The 13,788-nt window shown below is 38.8% G+C and overlaps 1 protein-coding gene across 2 annotated transcripts; it reads left to right on the forward strand.

The window, feature by feature from the left end:
* The first annotated feature begins 246 nt into the window (after positions 1 to 246).
* CCNE2 (cyclin E2) lies at positions 247 to 13,769 on the forward strand. Of its 2 annotated transcripts, none has more exons than XM_027064208.2 (12): positions 247 to 387; positions 1,603 to 1,642; positions 1,733 to 1,835; positions 1,915 to 1,968; positions 2,904 to 3,055; positions 4,389 to 4,524; positions 6,938 to 7,084; positions 8,219 to 8,314; positions 9,591 to 9,725; positions 11,295 to 11,406; positions 11,884 to 12,041; positions 12,414 to 13,769. In XM_027064208.2, the coding sequence occupies exons 2-12, from the start codon at positions 1,629 to 1,631 to the stop codon at positions 12,525 to 12,527; spliced, it is 1,221 nt and encodes a 406-aa protein (XP_026920009.1). In that variant the 5' UTR covers positions 247 to 387; positions 1,603 to 1,628; the 3' UTR covers positions 12,528 to 13,769. The 2 variants fall into 2 exon arrangements, with proteins under 2 accessions (XP_026920009.1, XP_014927647.1); XM_015072161.3 differs by lacking the exon at positions 247 to 387 and adding an exon at positions 544 to 656.
* The last annotated feature ends 19 nt before the right edge of the window (positions 13,770 to 13,788 follow it).

Genomic DNA, 13,788 nt, shown 5'->3' on the forward strand with positions numbered 1-13,788 from the left:
ACATTCTGCAGCCTCTCCACGTTGTGCTGCCGTCCTCGCCTCCCATTGGCCAGTTCGGCAGCCAAAGTGGCGCTCCTCCCTCAGGGGCGGGTCCTCCTGGTCCCGGCGTCTCATCCGCAATAACCGGGTTCCTTGAGCACTTAGCGGGACAGCCCCAGAGCACCACAGGATGGCCACTTCCTGGCTACTCTGTGCTCACCCATGTCGCCTCCACCTGGTCGTAAGCCGGGATTGAGCCGCTGCCCAACACCGACGGGATCCGGGAGTTGAGGGCGGGAGGGAACTGGAAACTACTGGCGGGAGACGCGGAAGCAGGGCGGTGGGGAGCCGAACCTTGGAGGAGGGGCCTCTGAGAGACTCCCTCCCGCCTCCAGGCATCGCAGGCAGGTGAAGTGGAGAGCAGGTGAACGCGAACTGAGGGCCTAGGCTAGCGGGCCCTGGCCTCTCGGGGTGGGCGGACGCGGACTGAGAGCAGGGCGCGGCGCGCGGGCCTGCGGGGCGGGCGCGCGGGCCTGCGGGGCGGGCGCGCGGGAGAGGGGAGCGCGCAGTCCGGAGGTGTCAGTCTGAGGCGCATGCGTGCGGGGCGGGCCCGGCCTGGCCTATATATTGGGTTGGCGCCGGCGCCAGCTGAGAGAGGAGCGGTAGCGGGTCTAGCGGTGAGGAGCTGCTGGGCGTAGGGAGGAGTGAGGGAGGAGAGAAAGCCCCCAGGGCCGATTCTTCCCGCGGGCGGGAGCCTGCGGGAGGAAATATGGGAAGGCTGAGAATTAGGCGGCTGGGGGGTCGGGAGGATGGCTCCCCGCGTTCTGTTCCTGTCAGGATCTTTGGCAGGGGGCCGGGGAAGTGGCGGGGGTGGAGGGCTGCCCGAAGGGGAGGCCAAGGAAAATACCCTCATTGCAGGGGCTTCTCCCTCCCACCCTCGTTAGGGGAGCTCTACCGCGCGATAGAGGATCGGGGTCTGGGTCCCCTTCGCGGAGAGAAAACCTCCCCGACCAGCCCAGTTTTCCCCTTTCTTTAACTCTTTCCTTCGCTCCCAGCCCTTATCTGGAGTCGGGGTCCCAGTGCCCCTCCAAGCGACAGGCAGGGCCCAGTGGGGCTGGGAAGGAGGGAAAGGAGACTGAAGGACGTGACACAAGTCTCAGTTCCCTCCTCCCCCTGCTTCCCCGCCACCGCCGCTCTCCAAATTGGCGCGGAACCGGCTTCTCCACAGCGTTTCGCCTCCACAACCCCCTCTCTCTCCGCTGCTTGTCCGGGATGGAAGGGGGGGACGTGGGGGCGCTGCCCAGGCCCCTCTAGGGGTTACGGGAGAGAGGATGGAGGGCGCAGAAAAGACCCATTTGGGGGAGATCTCCCTCCTTGCTGGGGGTGCTTTGTAAATTCTCAAAGACACTCGCGTCCCGACTGTACGTTCAGTTGAGACGCAGGCCATGTGTCCAAAATTAATCCCGTGAAGTAACCATTGTAGTGCGTAAGACAGCACGGTGAAATGACTCAGGCCACCTCCTGAAGGACTCAGCTGCAACCCCTGAATGAGCATCTGACTGGCACCTGGGAGAATATGGGTGACAATATATTTGACTCTCATTTTTCCTCTCTCCTCTCCAGAGCTTTCACACACCTGAAAGAAGAGAATGTCAAGACGCAGGTAACATTGTCTTGTAGATGTGTTTAAAAGTTAGCTGCTGCGTTTGAAACTCTTGACTTATAAAACTTCCTTTTAAAAAATTCACTGTAGTAGCCGTTTACAAGCTAAGCAACAGCAGCAACCCCAGCCCAGCCAGACGGATTCCCCTCCAGAAGCCCAGATAATTCAGGCCAAGAAGAGAAAAACAGCCCAGGTGAGTTAAGGGGAGAGGGAGGAGAGAAAAACTTCTTTGCTGGGACTTTAGTTTAACAGTGGTCTTTTCTATTTTCCAGGATGTCAAAAAAAGAAAAGAGGAGGTCACCAAGAGACATCAGTATGAGATTAGGGTAATGCAGAACTGGACTGGGGGGGGGGGGGGAGTTGGGTGAAACGAATGCAGGACAAATAAAAATTGAATTGCGTTATTGCTGTGCAACAGAAAGATACCTGACACTCTTACTCTGAATGACCCGAGGTCAGCAGGAAGGTGCTGATCTTTAGGTGGTTTGTATGTGCCTAAATCCTACTACAGCTGCAGAATAAGTTTGCCTTGAAGCAGCTGGTTCCTCTTTGTAAATCCCTCCCTCTTGGAATCGCCTGGTGCACCAGGGCCCGCCTAATCTGTCCAATGTACTGCTCTTTGTTCCCTCTCTGGCTAGTGGAGGGTCCTAATAGCTGCTCCTTTGGGCATAAATAGGATGTGAAGTCACTGACAGACTGGCACCCAGCCCTTTGCTACCTATTCTGTGTGTGGTACAGAGAACACTAGAGACGTGGTTCTCTTTGAAACCAGCATTGGTTGGGGAAAAGGTCCTTTAAATATTAAAGTAATTGACTTTGGTTGATTCCATTTTTAAGGTTTTGCCTTATAGTACTCTGAAGTATGGGAGCAGGCTTAAAGGCTTGGGGGGTAGGGATGAGGGAGGAGCTTTTTATAAAACAAGGTGCCCTTGCTACTATTGTAAAAAGGGAAGAACTTCAGTTTTTTAATCTTGAAAGTGATAAGTGACCACAGATGAATTTTTATTCCTCTCCTCCCCCAATGCTGAATGTCTTGTATTTTCAGAATTCTATTGTTCTCTAAAACACCCCACCTGTTAAACTGTTTGAAGATCAGTAGGAGCTGTATGGCTTATTTATAAAATGTCAACTAGATTATCAGCAATGTTAACGATGGTGTTTGGGAAGAACTATAGTCGGTTTAGAGATATTAGCTTCTATTTATGAAAGATCCAAGACAAAAAGGTGATTTTCTATTGCACAAATTTTTCTTTAATGACAGAATTGTTGGCCACCTGTATTATCTGGAGGGATCAGTCCTTGTATAATCATTGAAACACCCCACAAAGAAATAGGAACAAGTGACTTCTCCAGATTTACAAATTACAGATTTAAAAATCTTTTTATTAATCCTTCACCTTTGCCTGATTTAAGGTAAGAATATTTTTTTAATTTAATGTCAATTAAAATTGTACTAATTTAATATATTGTACTATTTTGAGTCCTATTTTGCCTTCACTATAAAAACATACAAAAATTGCTCTGATATTTATGCATGTATTATTTTGAGAATACTTTGCTGTTCACAAAGGATATGGGTATTTAAAATACTGATTTTTTGAATTTATTTTCATTTCTTTGAATACCGCAAGCCTCATTAGAGGAGCTGAACACCTTTAAAAAATTTTTTTTAACATTTATTTTTGAGACACAGAAGACAGAGCACAAGTGGGGAAGGGGCAGGCAGAGACAGGGGGAAGACACAGAATCCAAAGCAGGCTCCTGGCTCTGAGCTGTCAGCACAGAGCCTGTCACGGAACTCGAACTCCTGGACTGTGAGATCACGACCTGAACCGAAGTCGGTCGCCTAATTGACCAAGCCACCCAGGCACCCTTTTTTTTAAAAACAACAACAAAAATTTTTGTGACGTTTATTTATTGAGAGACAGACACAGCATGAGCAGGGGAGGGGTAGGGAGAAGGGGAGACACAGAATCTGAAGTAGGCTCCAGGCTCTGAGCTGTCAGCACAGAGCCTGATGCGGGGCTTGAACTCACAAACTGTGAGATCATGACCTGAGCCGCAGTCAGTCACTTAACCAACTGAGCCACCCAGGTGCCCCCCCCCCCACTAAAAATAAAAACTTTTTTTTTTAACATTTATTTTGAGAGCTTAGAGCGAGACAGAGCATGAGTGGGAGAGGGGAGCTGAACACCTTTTAAATGGAGTTTAAATGATTGTTCTAAATTAAGATGGAAGCATTTTAACATACGACATTTTCATTTGATGTATCAACAGTATTTACTTCCTACCAAGCTTAGTAAGGTCTGTATGTTTTTAGTTAATGAATATGACTAAGAGGTACAGCTTATACAAAGCACATAGTGTAGTATTATTTGGCTCTATATGCAAATTAGTGGACTAAGACATTTAAATTTGCCAACCTGCCCCTTCACTATACTCTGCCAACTACCACCACTTTAGGTGATTCTACTATTGATGATCTGTTTGGAGATGATGAGATTTGTCTCTACTGGGATTATATGCTTAAATATTTAAAATTTCAGTGTTGCTCTGGGGAAAGTACTCTTGAAGTCTAGTCTAAGTTCTTGCTGTATAATTTCAAGCCTCTGGTTTTTCATGCTAAAGAACTGGTTTCTAAAGAGCTCCTTTCAAGTTCTAATTGAAAGTTGGATTTCAGTGTCTGAAAATTTATGTTGTATATTATGTAGGTCACATAGTGATTCTTTTCTACCCCTTTCCATAGTTGGGGATGCTCAAATGATGTTTGGCTAAACATGCTAAAAAAAGAGACTAGATATGTTCATGACAAACATTTTGAAGTTCTGCATTCTGACCTGGAACCACAGATGAGGTCAATACTTCTAGACTGGCTTTTAGAGGTATGTTCCATTAATACCTTTGTCTCTGTAGGATGGAAAAATATTTAAGATGTAAATGTGCTTTTCAGGTGCCCTTGGTATATTATTCATGGCCAGCAGCAAATATTTTTGGGGGTCCTTACTGTAGTTGATGGTACCAAAATGGCAAATGTCTACTTTGTGAGAGTAAAATCCTAACACAGCCACTACGCCCATATAACCCAAACCCAATTAGGAATTCATGGTACCTGTTAGTATTGCTGTGTACCAGGCACTAGGTGCTGAGGATAATCAAGATGAACAGAATATATAATTGACAAGGTTTTACATTCTGCTATACAAAGTGAAGAACCAGGACTAGGCTTCAGGGCCCTCAGAAGTCCTTTTCTGCATCACCAAAATCCAAATTATGATTTGGGATCTTGATTTCTAAGTCCTAAATAAGGAGGCTTTAAATATCCAGAAGTACCAAGCCCTCTACGCTCAATTGTTTCCCTTTATTATATACTTTTATTCCTTTCAGAAATACGCTGTACCATTAATCTAAAGGAATTACAGTGATTTTGAAGTCCCTAAAGATCTATGCCCAAAACGTTCTCGTTTAGGCCCATTCCCATTCTTTGGATAATAATTCCAAGAATTTACTTGTGTTGATAACAAACCTATTTTCCTCCAGCCCTTGGATATTTGTTCTGTAGTCTCCCTGTGTTTAAGATAGAAATGAGGCATTCTAAGGGAGAAATACTAGGCTTTTTGGTGCAACAACGCGAGAGTAAATCTCAGAAGCTATCAGAAAAGTTTTTTAAAAAGGACTATAAAATGGTGTTCTTTGCAGTCAGGTTATCTTATCTCTTACTCTGACTGGAAGACAAGATTATATTTCAATCATATGGGTACAAGAAGGTGGTTGGGTTTTGACTTTTGGGAGTACCTAGTGATCATGGAAGCAACCTAAACACAATCATACAGATTTTTAATTTTTTTCCTTTTTGTTACATTGACTTTTTATCCAATCCGAATTGGATTGGACTGTCCAAATTTATTGCTATTTTCCCTTAAATAGGATTATATGCAAAATTGGGTAGAATAAACAGAGTAGAGCATTAAATTCTTTTTCTTAGTATATCTTTTCAGTCTAGAAACATAAAAATAGGTTAAATGTTACCATAATAGTTTAAAGGAAAAAAATCATCAAGTCTCAATAGATGTGAAAGACATTTTTTGAAATTCAGTTTCTATTCCTCATTTCAAAACATGTAGTAAACTAAGAGATTTCCTAAACACATTATTAGAACTCCTGTATTTCAGGGCTCCTGAGTGGCTCAGTCGGTTATGTATCTGACTCCTAACTTCAGCTCAGGTCATGATCTCATGGTTTGTGAGATCAAGCCCCGCATCGGGCTCTGCACTGACAGCCTGAAGCCTGCTTGGGATCCCTCTCTCTGCCCCTCCCCGCTCGTACACCTACGTGCTCCTTCTCAAAATAAATGAACATTAAAAACAATAACAAAACCCTCCTGTATTTCTATCCCTGTTTTCTCATCCTCAAAATGGGGATAATGGTCACTTTCTGGAGTTATTTTGAGAATTTAAAGCTTTGCCTGTAATAAGTGTGGAAATGACAGACATTGTTTATTATTAAGAGCAGTAGTGAAACATTTGGGAAATTCCCAGTACAGTCAGAAACAAGGGATGTGATCAAGACTTTATATGTCACCAATGTTGTTCATCCAGTTTTTGTCTATAAAAATTCTTAGCCAATGCAGTAAAACATGGAAAAAAGTTAAAAAAATATTAAAGGGAACAGTTATTTTGTCGTTAAAGGTCTGCCTAGAACAGTGAAGACCATCATTTAGGGCTGTTAGAATTAAAAATATAAACTAAGCATGAGAACTTACCCATTTATCAGCAATAAACAGGAAATTAATAGAAAAGTTTGCTCATAGTCAGTAAAAGTGTAAATGAATCTGGGAATAAAGTCCATATGGGCAAAAAAAAAAAAAAACAATAAAACTAGTAAATGAGGATGGTAATAGATTCTTTTCATCCTATTAGTACATGTTAACATCTGTCTCCCTCCTCACCCTTGCCCAATCTCAGCTTTGGTATCCTAAAAAACAAAGTTGGGCTCAAAATTTCAGGGGCACCTGGGTGGCTCAGTCCGTTAAGTCTCCGACTCTGGATTTTGGCTCAGGTCCTGATTTCACACTTTGTGAGTTCGAGCCCTGCATCAGGCTCTGGCGCTGACAACACAGAGCCTGCTTGGGATTCTCTTTCTACCCACCCCCCCCACTCCACTCCTACTCGCTCCCCCCAACCACTAAAATAAACATTTAAAAAAAAAAGTATTCTAAAGACTGGTATGTTAGGATCTAACTTTCTAATTTGAAGAAATTCATCAAATGATGATGTAAATATTTGGATCCTTCTCTAGGTATGTGAAGTATACACACTTCATAGAGAAACATTTTACCTCGCACAAGACTTTTTTGACAGATTTATGTTGACACAAAAGGATATAAATAAAAATATGCTTCAGCTCATTGGAATTACCTCATTATTCATTGCTTCCAAACTTGAGGTAAGTTCTCAAAGTTTATCCACAGATAGATTTACCTTAAACTCTTTTTACATCACATCAATCCCTACAACTTTGGATATGAACTCTAAGATAAGTGGATTTATTTTTCCCCTAAAACATTTTTTGAACATTCTTGATTTGTATGGAGGGATAAATATACTTCCTTTTGTAGTATCTGAGCCTATTCTAAGTGTCTGGTTTAGATTCCGGAAATGTAATGTAGGCAAATAGTCCATGTCTCATTCTGCCAAACAAAATATACCAGTGTGGTCCCAATACATAGTTATGGCACTTGGATTCAACAGAATGGTCTTTGAAAACTGACCAATCAAATGAAATAAATAGCTCTGCTGGGTTAGAATAATGGTCTCTATCTGTGTCTGCTGGCGGTGCCAGGACATATATATTTTGGATTATCATAATTTCTTTCTAGATTTTTGAAACCTTTACATCTTGAGGGCAGGAGGAGGACTGTGAAACATGCCTTAATTTCCTTGAATTTATTTTTTTCTTCCATATTTTTGTTCTGAGCTTTAAGGGCTATCTCCCAATCCTGCCAAATTTGGTGAATAATTTTATATTTAGTCTACCCTTCTCTGGAATTCAACTGTGTGTTTCAGGTAGCTTTCTAGACTGAAATCTTGATTTTTAGCCTGTTCTCATCTGTAACAGGCCTCTCTTCTACTCTGATCATTCTATTTGTTCTCTGGACTGTTCAGACCGACCTGTCAGCGAAACTGCACAATGCTGACGTACCATACTTTTATACTAGGGTAAAGGAATGGTTTTCAGTAGTTTTTAGACCTCATTAAGAGTCTTGTTCTGGTCTGGCCAATATACTACGCAATTTTGCTTAAAACAAGTTTGGCTTCTTATTTTTTAACTGAAATGGCTGGTTAAAATATTCTAGTTGTTTATTAACTGAAATTCAAGATCAAGCCTATGAAAATAAGTTTCAATATAGTTGGCTAATTTCACCTCCTACATCTGAGAAACATATCATTACTAAGATTTAAAATCACTTTACAAAGCTATCCTTAAAAACAAAGCCTGTTAAGTGGTTTCTGTAGAATTCTTTTTGTTTTAATCTCGGTCTCAACTACACCTAATGTTTTTTTTAAATCCATTTTAAAGGAAATCTATGCTCCTAAGCTCCAAGAGTTTGCTTATGTCACTGATGGTGCCTGCAGTGAAGAGGATATCTTAAGAATGGAACTTATTATATTAAAGGTATTAAGTGATTCTAGTTGCAGTTTTAGTAACTTAACAGTTAACTACTGAATCTCAAAGAACACACTGTAAGTAGTCAAAACAGATTTCATTCAGCATTAAGATCCAGTTCAAAGAGGTTAATAATGCATCAATATATTGACAATGGTATGGATAAATGGGGGTGGGGGGGAGAATTTACTTAACCTGTAGACCATTTTTCTGTGTCTTTCAGGTTTTCTATAATGAGAATATACTGCTTTAAAAGTGATTAAGGAAATGCTTTGAAAAGTATAATTACCATACCATGTGTATGTATCAATGAATTCCAACAGTGACACTCAAATATTCTGATTTTCCCCTCTTCCAACAGAGAATGAGAATTATTTCACTGCCTTTTTTCCTTTCTATATGCCAAAAAGGGCTATTAAGCAAAATGGTGGAGAAAAAAACCCTAAAGGTGTTTAATCAGGCTCTGAATTAGAGTAAAGGCTGAGTGTTAGCTACTAGAAAGTATGTTATTAAATTTGGACATCATAACTTTGTATACAGGACACACAAGAAAACACAATGACTTTCATTTACTATGTGTTGTAAATTACAAATTTATGTCTTCTAAATTATGCTTACAGTCTGTAAACATTCATATTGATAGCTCTATTAGAATGGGACCTTGCTGGCATGTTGATATTGTTCTAACAATAAACTTACTCAGATTCAGATGTGAAGCACAGTATGAACTCTCTGCAATACTCTCTTGTTCTCCCCTAATTACTTTAGACTGCTTGTAAATGGTAAAGTCCCAAAGCTTCATGAAGAAAAAGATATGATACATTAAGATTTGCCTTTTTTGTTTTGAACTTTTACATTTTGACCGGAGCCATTAAAGATCATGGAAAGAAAAAGTCTAGATCAGTTTTTGGAAGATCTGAATGGAATTCGTTTTGTTCACTGAATATAATTTTAAAATGGCAGTTTCAATAAAGTAGAGAATAGATTTGGAAGACCAGGGGCTGCAAGAAATAAGAAAAGAAGGAATGAATATTAGGCTCAATGAGCTTATTAAGTTAAGATAGAGAATAAAAAAGGGAACTAGATTAATAAACTGTAAAATACAAGCAGCTTTACATTTTGAAGTATCTACAAGTACTTTTAATAAAATAAGGGTCAGAATAAAATTCCTAGGAAGAAATAGGCCTAAAGCAGAAAGCTTTTAAAGGACTATTAGTAAATTAGCTATATATTACAGTGTATATATACTTACATTTACTAACAGGTGTTTTCATACTATTAACAGGCTTTAAAATGGGAACTCTGTCCTGTAACAGTCATCTCCTGGCTAAATCTCTTCCTCCAAGTTGATGCTCTTAAAGATGCTCCTAAAGTTCTTCTACCTCAGTATTCTCAGGAAAAGTTCATTCAAATAGCTCAGGTATTTTCACTGCAGATATGCTAATGTTTATTGTAACTGTTTAGTGCATTTACAGTCTTAAATAAATTATACAACAAAAATCGTAATGAATTAAATTCACTCCTTAATTGACTAGAACAAAACTGATGCATAAAATTCTGTTCCCAGTATTTACATTGCTTAATAATTCTAGAGAACAGATTTTAAACTTTCAGTTTAAATGTATTATGAGTACTCTTCATTCTTTAGGGGTTTAGAGTGTTAAATACCTCTTTTTGGTATTTAGCAGCCAGCTGTCTTTAGTATGATAGGAAATTATTCTGTATGATAACCTTATCCTCATATTTGAACACACTGTACCTATTTTATACATTAGAATTAAGATTAGTTATAACATTTTTAAAAAATCTAATTTCAAATTATGCTTTTGTAGGCCAACATAGCAAATGTTCTTTCCTGCTTACTTCTCGTATGTATCTTAAAGGTTGCTGTACTACCATATATAAGTGAGAAAAATCTATGTTCGAATTCTATGTAGAATATGAAAAGCTTACATAAGGAACTGAAGGAACTGTGGTATTTTGGGTTGGGTTTTAAATAACCTAGGTTGAAATTTAATTTGTATTTTAAATCTAGTAAACACCTTATGAACTAAAACTGAATTAGAATTGGTTCATTTTGTAAAACTTTCTAATGAGGGCTTATTTTTTCTGTCAGAATTGCCAGCATCCTAAATTATCACAGGCAGCTATACCTTTTTGATAGAGAACAAAAATCTTTTAAGCTAATAATTACTATTTCTACATTGTTTATTTCTAACTCTTCTCATGTTTCTACCTTCTGGACAATGGGAGCAAACATAATTTGTTTATTCCATGGACAGTATTACCTTAGCCTCTGAAATCTAGCCCTTTTACACAATTCTACTATACTCTATTACCTAGATTATATTGCCTTTTAAATAATATCACTGTTTAGATTACAGTAAAGCAGATACACAGAAAGGAACATGTTTCTAAAGGATCATTCTTCAAATGTATCTTTCCTGATTTAAAATGTTCCAATAATTTCAGTAATCAGAACTAAATTTACAGACCCTTTATGATCTAATCTAGGCTAATCTATGATCTAATCTGTGCCTCTCTACCTATGCCCCTCTCCCTTTTAAAATAAGGAATGAAGGAAAGGAATTCCTTTGTTCTGAACTAGAGGTTCCAAGGGAAAGTAATATTTCATTTATCTTTGCAAATGCTATTCCCTACACCTAGAATACTCTCTACCTCCCAATCTTCGTGGCTACTGCATCTTTTAAGATTTAAGCAGCACAGGTCTTCCCCACTCTGGATTAGGTGCCTTTCCTACTGCTACACACCACACTGCATCATAACAATCCTTGTCTATTCACTTCCTGGCTTGAGCCACCACTCTGAAGGAAATTATCTTTGGATCCCTGTAGTTTTAGCAATTCTTGGCACATGGGTCCACATCATAAGTACTCTAAAATTATAGCTGACTGATCTTTAGTAGCAACATTGATTACTCATCCTTTCTCCTCCTAATTACATGTACGTTTGCTTTTTCCTTTGCTAGCTTTTAGATCTGTGTATTCTAGCCATCGACTCATTAGAATTCCAGTACAGAATCCTGGCTGCCGCTGCCTTGTGCCATTTTACCTCTATTGAAGTGGTTAAGAAAGCCTCAGGTAAGGCACTATATTTTGTTATCTTCTTACATGTTCACAAGGGACTATTAATTTATCAACTTTAGCTTCCTATTAAACAGTTTAAAATTTTAATGGAAAACATTAGGTTAGCAATTACCTTCTCTTTTGTTAGAAGTCCTTCCTCATCTTCAGTATATATCCATAAACAAAAAATAAGGTCAAATGGAATTTAAATCCGTTTGAAGTCAGTCAGCATGGTCATTGCCCTGCTTTAAGAGTTCTTTGGGTTTTGACAACTTCAGTTTCATATGTAGAAGGTACGGGTTAAGAAGCTCTAAGTCTTTTTCTCCCACAAAATAAGTCACCTTATGAACAGTTATTAGAAGGCCAAAATCCAATTCTAAGAAGTTAAAGCAGATTAGCATTCTCAAACTATCTTTAAAATCGGAAGGACAAGCCAATATATTGACAATTTCTCTTGTAACCTTCACATTTTCCTAACTTTCCTCTATCTAGGTTTGGAATGGGACAACATTTCTGAATGTGTAGACTGGATGGTGCCTTTTGCCAGTGTAGTAAAAAGTACTAGTCCTGTGAAGCTGAAGATTTTTAAGAAGATTTCTATGGAAGACAGACACAATATCCAGACACATACAAATTATCTGGCTATGCTGGTATGTTTCTTGTGGGGCTTTTCATTTTATATCTAGTAAGTTACTGAAACTAATAAGGATACTAGAAATACTTTAGGGCAGTGATACAAGATAGAGCTCTAATGGGCACACTGATGTCACAGCAAAATTTGTGGAATGTCTCAAGATTAATGCCAGTAGTCCAAGTAAGAGTTTTTTAAAAATACAGCTATATTCAGTTCAAACTGTTGCACCTCTAGAATAGGACTAGTCATGATTGCAAAGACATAAAGAGACCATTTCATGAGGTCTAAGTAGTCTCAAATTAATATCCAAGTCTGGTTTGACTTTGTTTTACTCTATCAGTGCTTTACCTTACCTGTTAATCTCTGCATGATTTCTTCACATGTATAGGATGAAGTAAATTATGTAAACACCTTTCAAAAGGGGGGACAGTTGTCACCAGTGTGCAGTGGAGGCATTATGACACCACCGAAGAGCACTGAAAAACCACCAGGAAAATACTAACGAAGGTTAACTAAGCAAACAAGTTGGAATTGACCATTGGTAGAATTTCCTAGAACTGAACTACTAAAGTTTTCAGGAAAATAGTGCTATGACTGTCCTAGCCAATTCAGAAGTTTCACTGCCATTCTTCGATTTTAAAAAACCACTTAAAATTGGCATTAAGGAAGAAATTCCTACATTAGCTGTTTAAACAGCGGGACTTGTTTACAAAGATGACTTCATTCCCAAGGTGACTGGATAGAAGATAGCCACGCTTTATGCCATAATTTTTTTTTTTTTGATCCAGTATTACTGTGTTATTGTGATAAACTAAGAATTTTATCATTGGAGTTTTAGACTAGGTAAGTGCGCCACCTTAAAGGCGACATTAATACAATACTTTGAATCTAGTTTTTAGATTCTCAAAATTCATATTGTCTTGACTAGTGCAATTTGGTTTTTGAAAATAAAATTTAAACTTGTTTACAAAGATTTAGTTTTGTAATAAGGTGACTAATTTATCTACAGCTGCTGTAGCAAGCTATTATAAAACTTGAATTTTTACAAAAGGTGAACTTTAATCTGTTTTTTATTTCATCTGCCTTGCCATAACATTTTTTAACCAGTAAGGCTTAAATGAACATGGTGTTTAAACTGTGGTCTAAACAGGGGGAATACCAAAGAAATTTTAAACAAGATAAATGTGTAGCTCCTACTTTGGGCTTTGACACAGAGGTTGCTTTATAATGACTTTTTGTACATCACAATTTAAGTGAAAAAGTACGCTTTCAACCTATTTATATGAGAAAGTCACTTTACTAACTCCAAGACATCCCTAAGGATTTTTTCTTAATTTAGTGTGACTAAGACTTTATTTATGTTTGCAAAACTGTTAAGGTCGTTTTTAAATTCCTACACTGAGTTAAGGACAAAGTGATAAAGCTTAACACTTGGCCTAAACTTCTGTTTTCATAAGGCAGAAAAAGTAGTAAATGTATACTGACTCCTAGATTATTTATTAAAAACAAAACCCTGACATAAGAACTTGCTGTGTATAGACTAGCTACTTCTACATATTTTAGTTTTTTAATGAAATTTCAACCTCGAAAGTGGGTCTAGTTAGAAAACAAAGCATACCAGATTGCTAGTTTATTCTCTTACTGGATACATGAATCTCCTTTTGAAGAAATTATAAATTTAAGCTGTGGTTATGGTATGAAGTCTTCTGTACAGTTTTTGTTTTTAAATTGTTTCAGTATTTTGTCTGAAAAGAAAACACCAC

This window comes from Acinonyx jubatus, chromosome F2 (genome assembly GCF_027475565.1).
Source record: "Acinonyx jubatus isolate Ajub_Pintada_27869175 chromosome F2, VMU_Ajub_asm_v1.0, whole genome shotgun sequence".
Classification (NCBI taxonomy): domain Eukaryota; kingdom Metazoa; phylum Chordata; class Mammalia; order Carnivora; family Felidae; genus Acinonyx; species Acinonyx jubatus.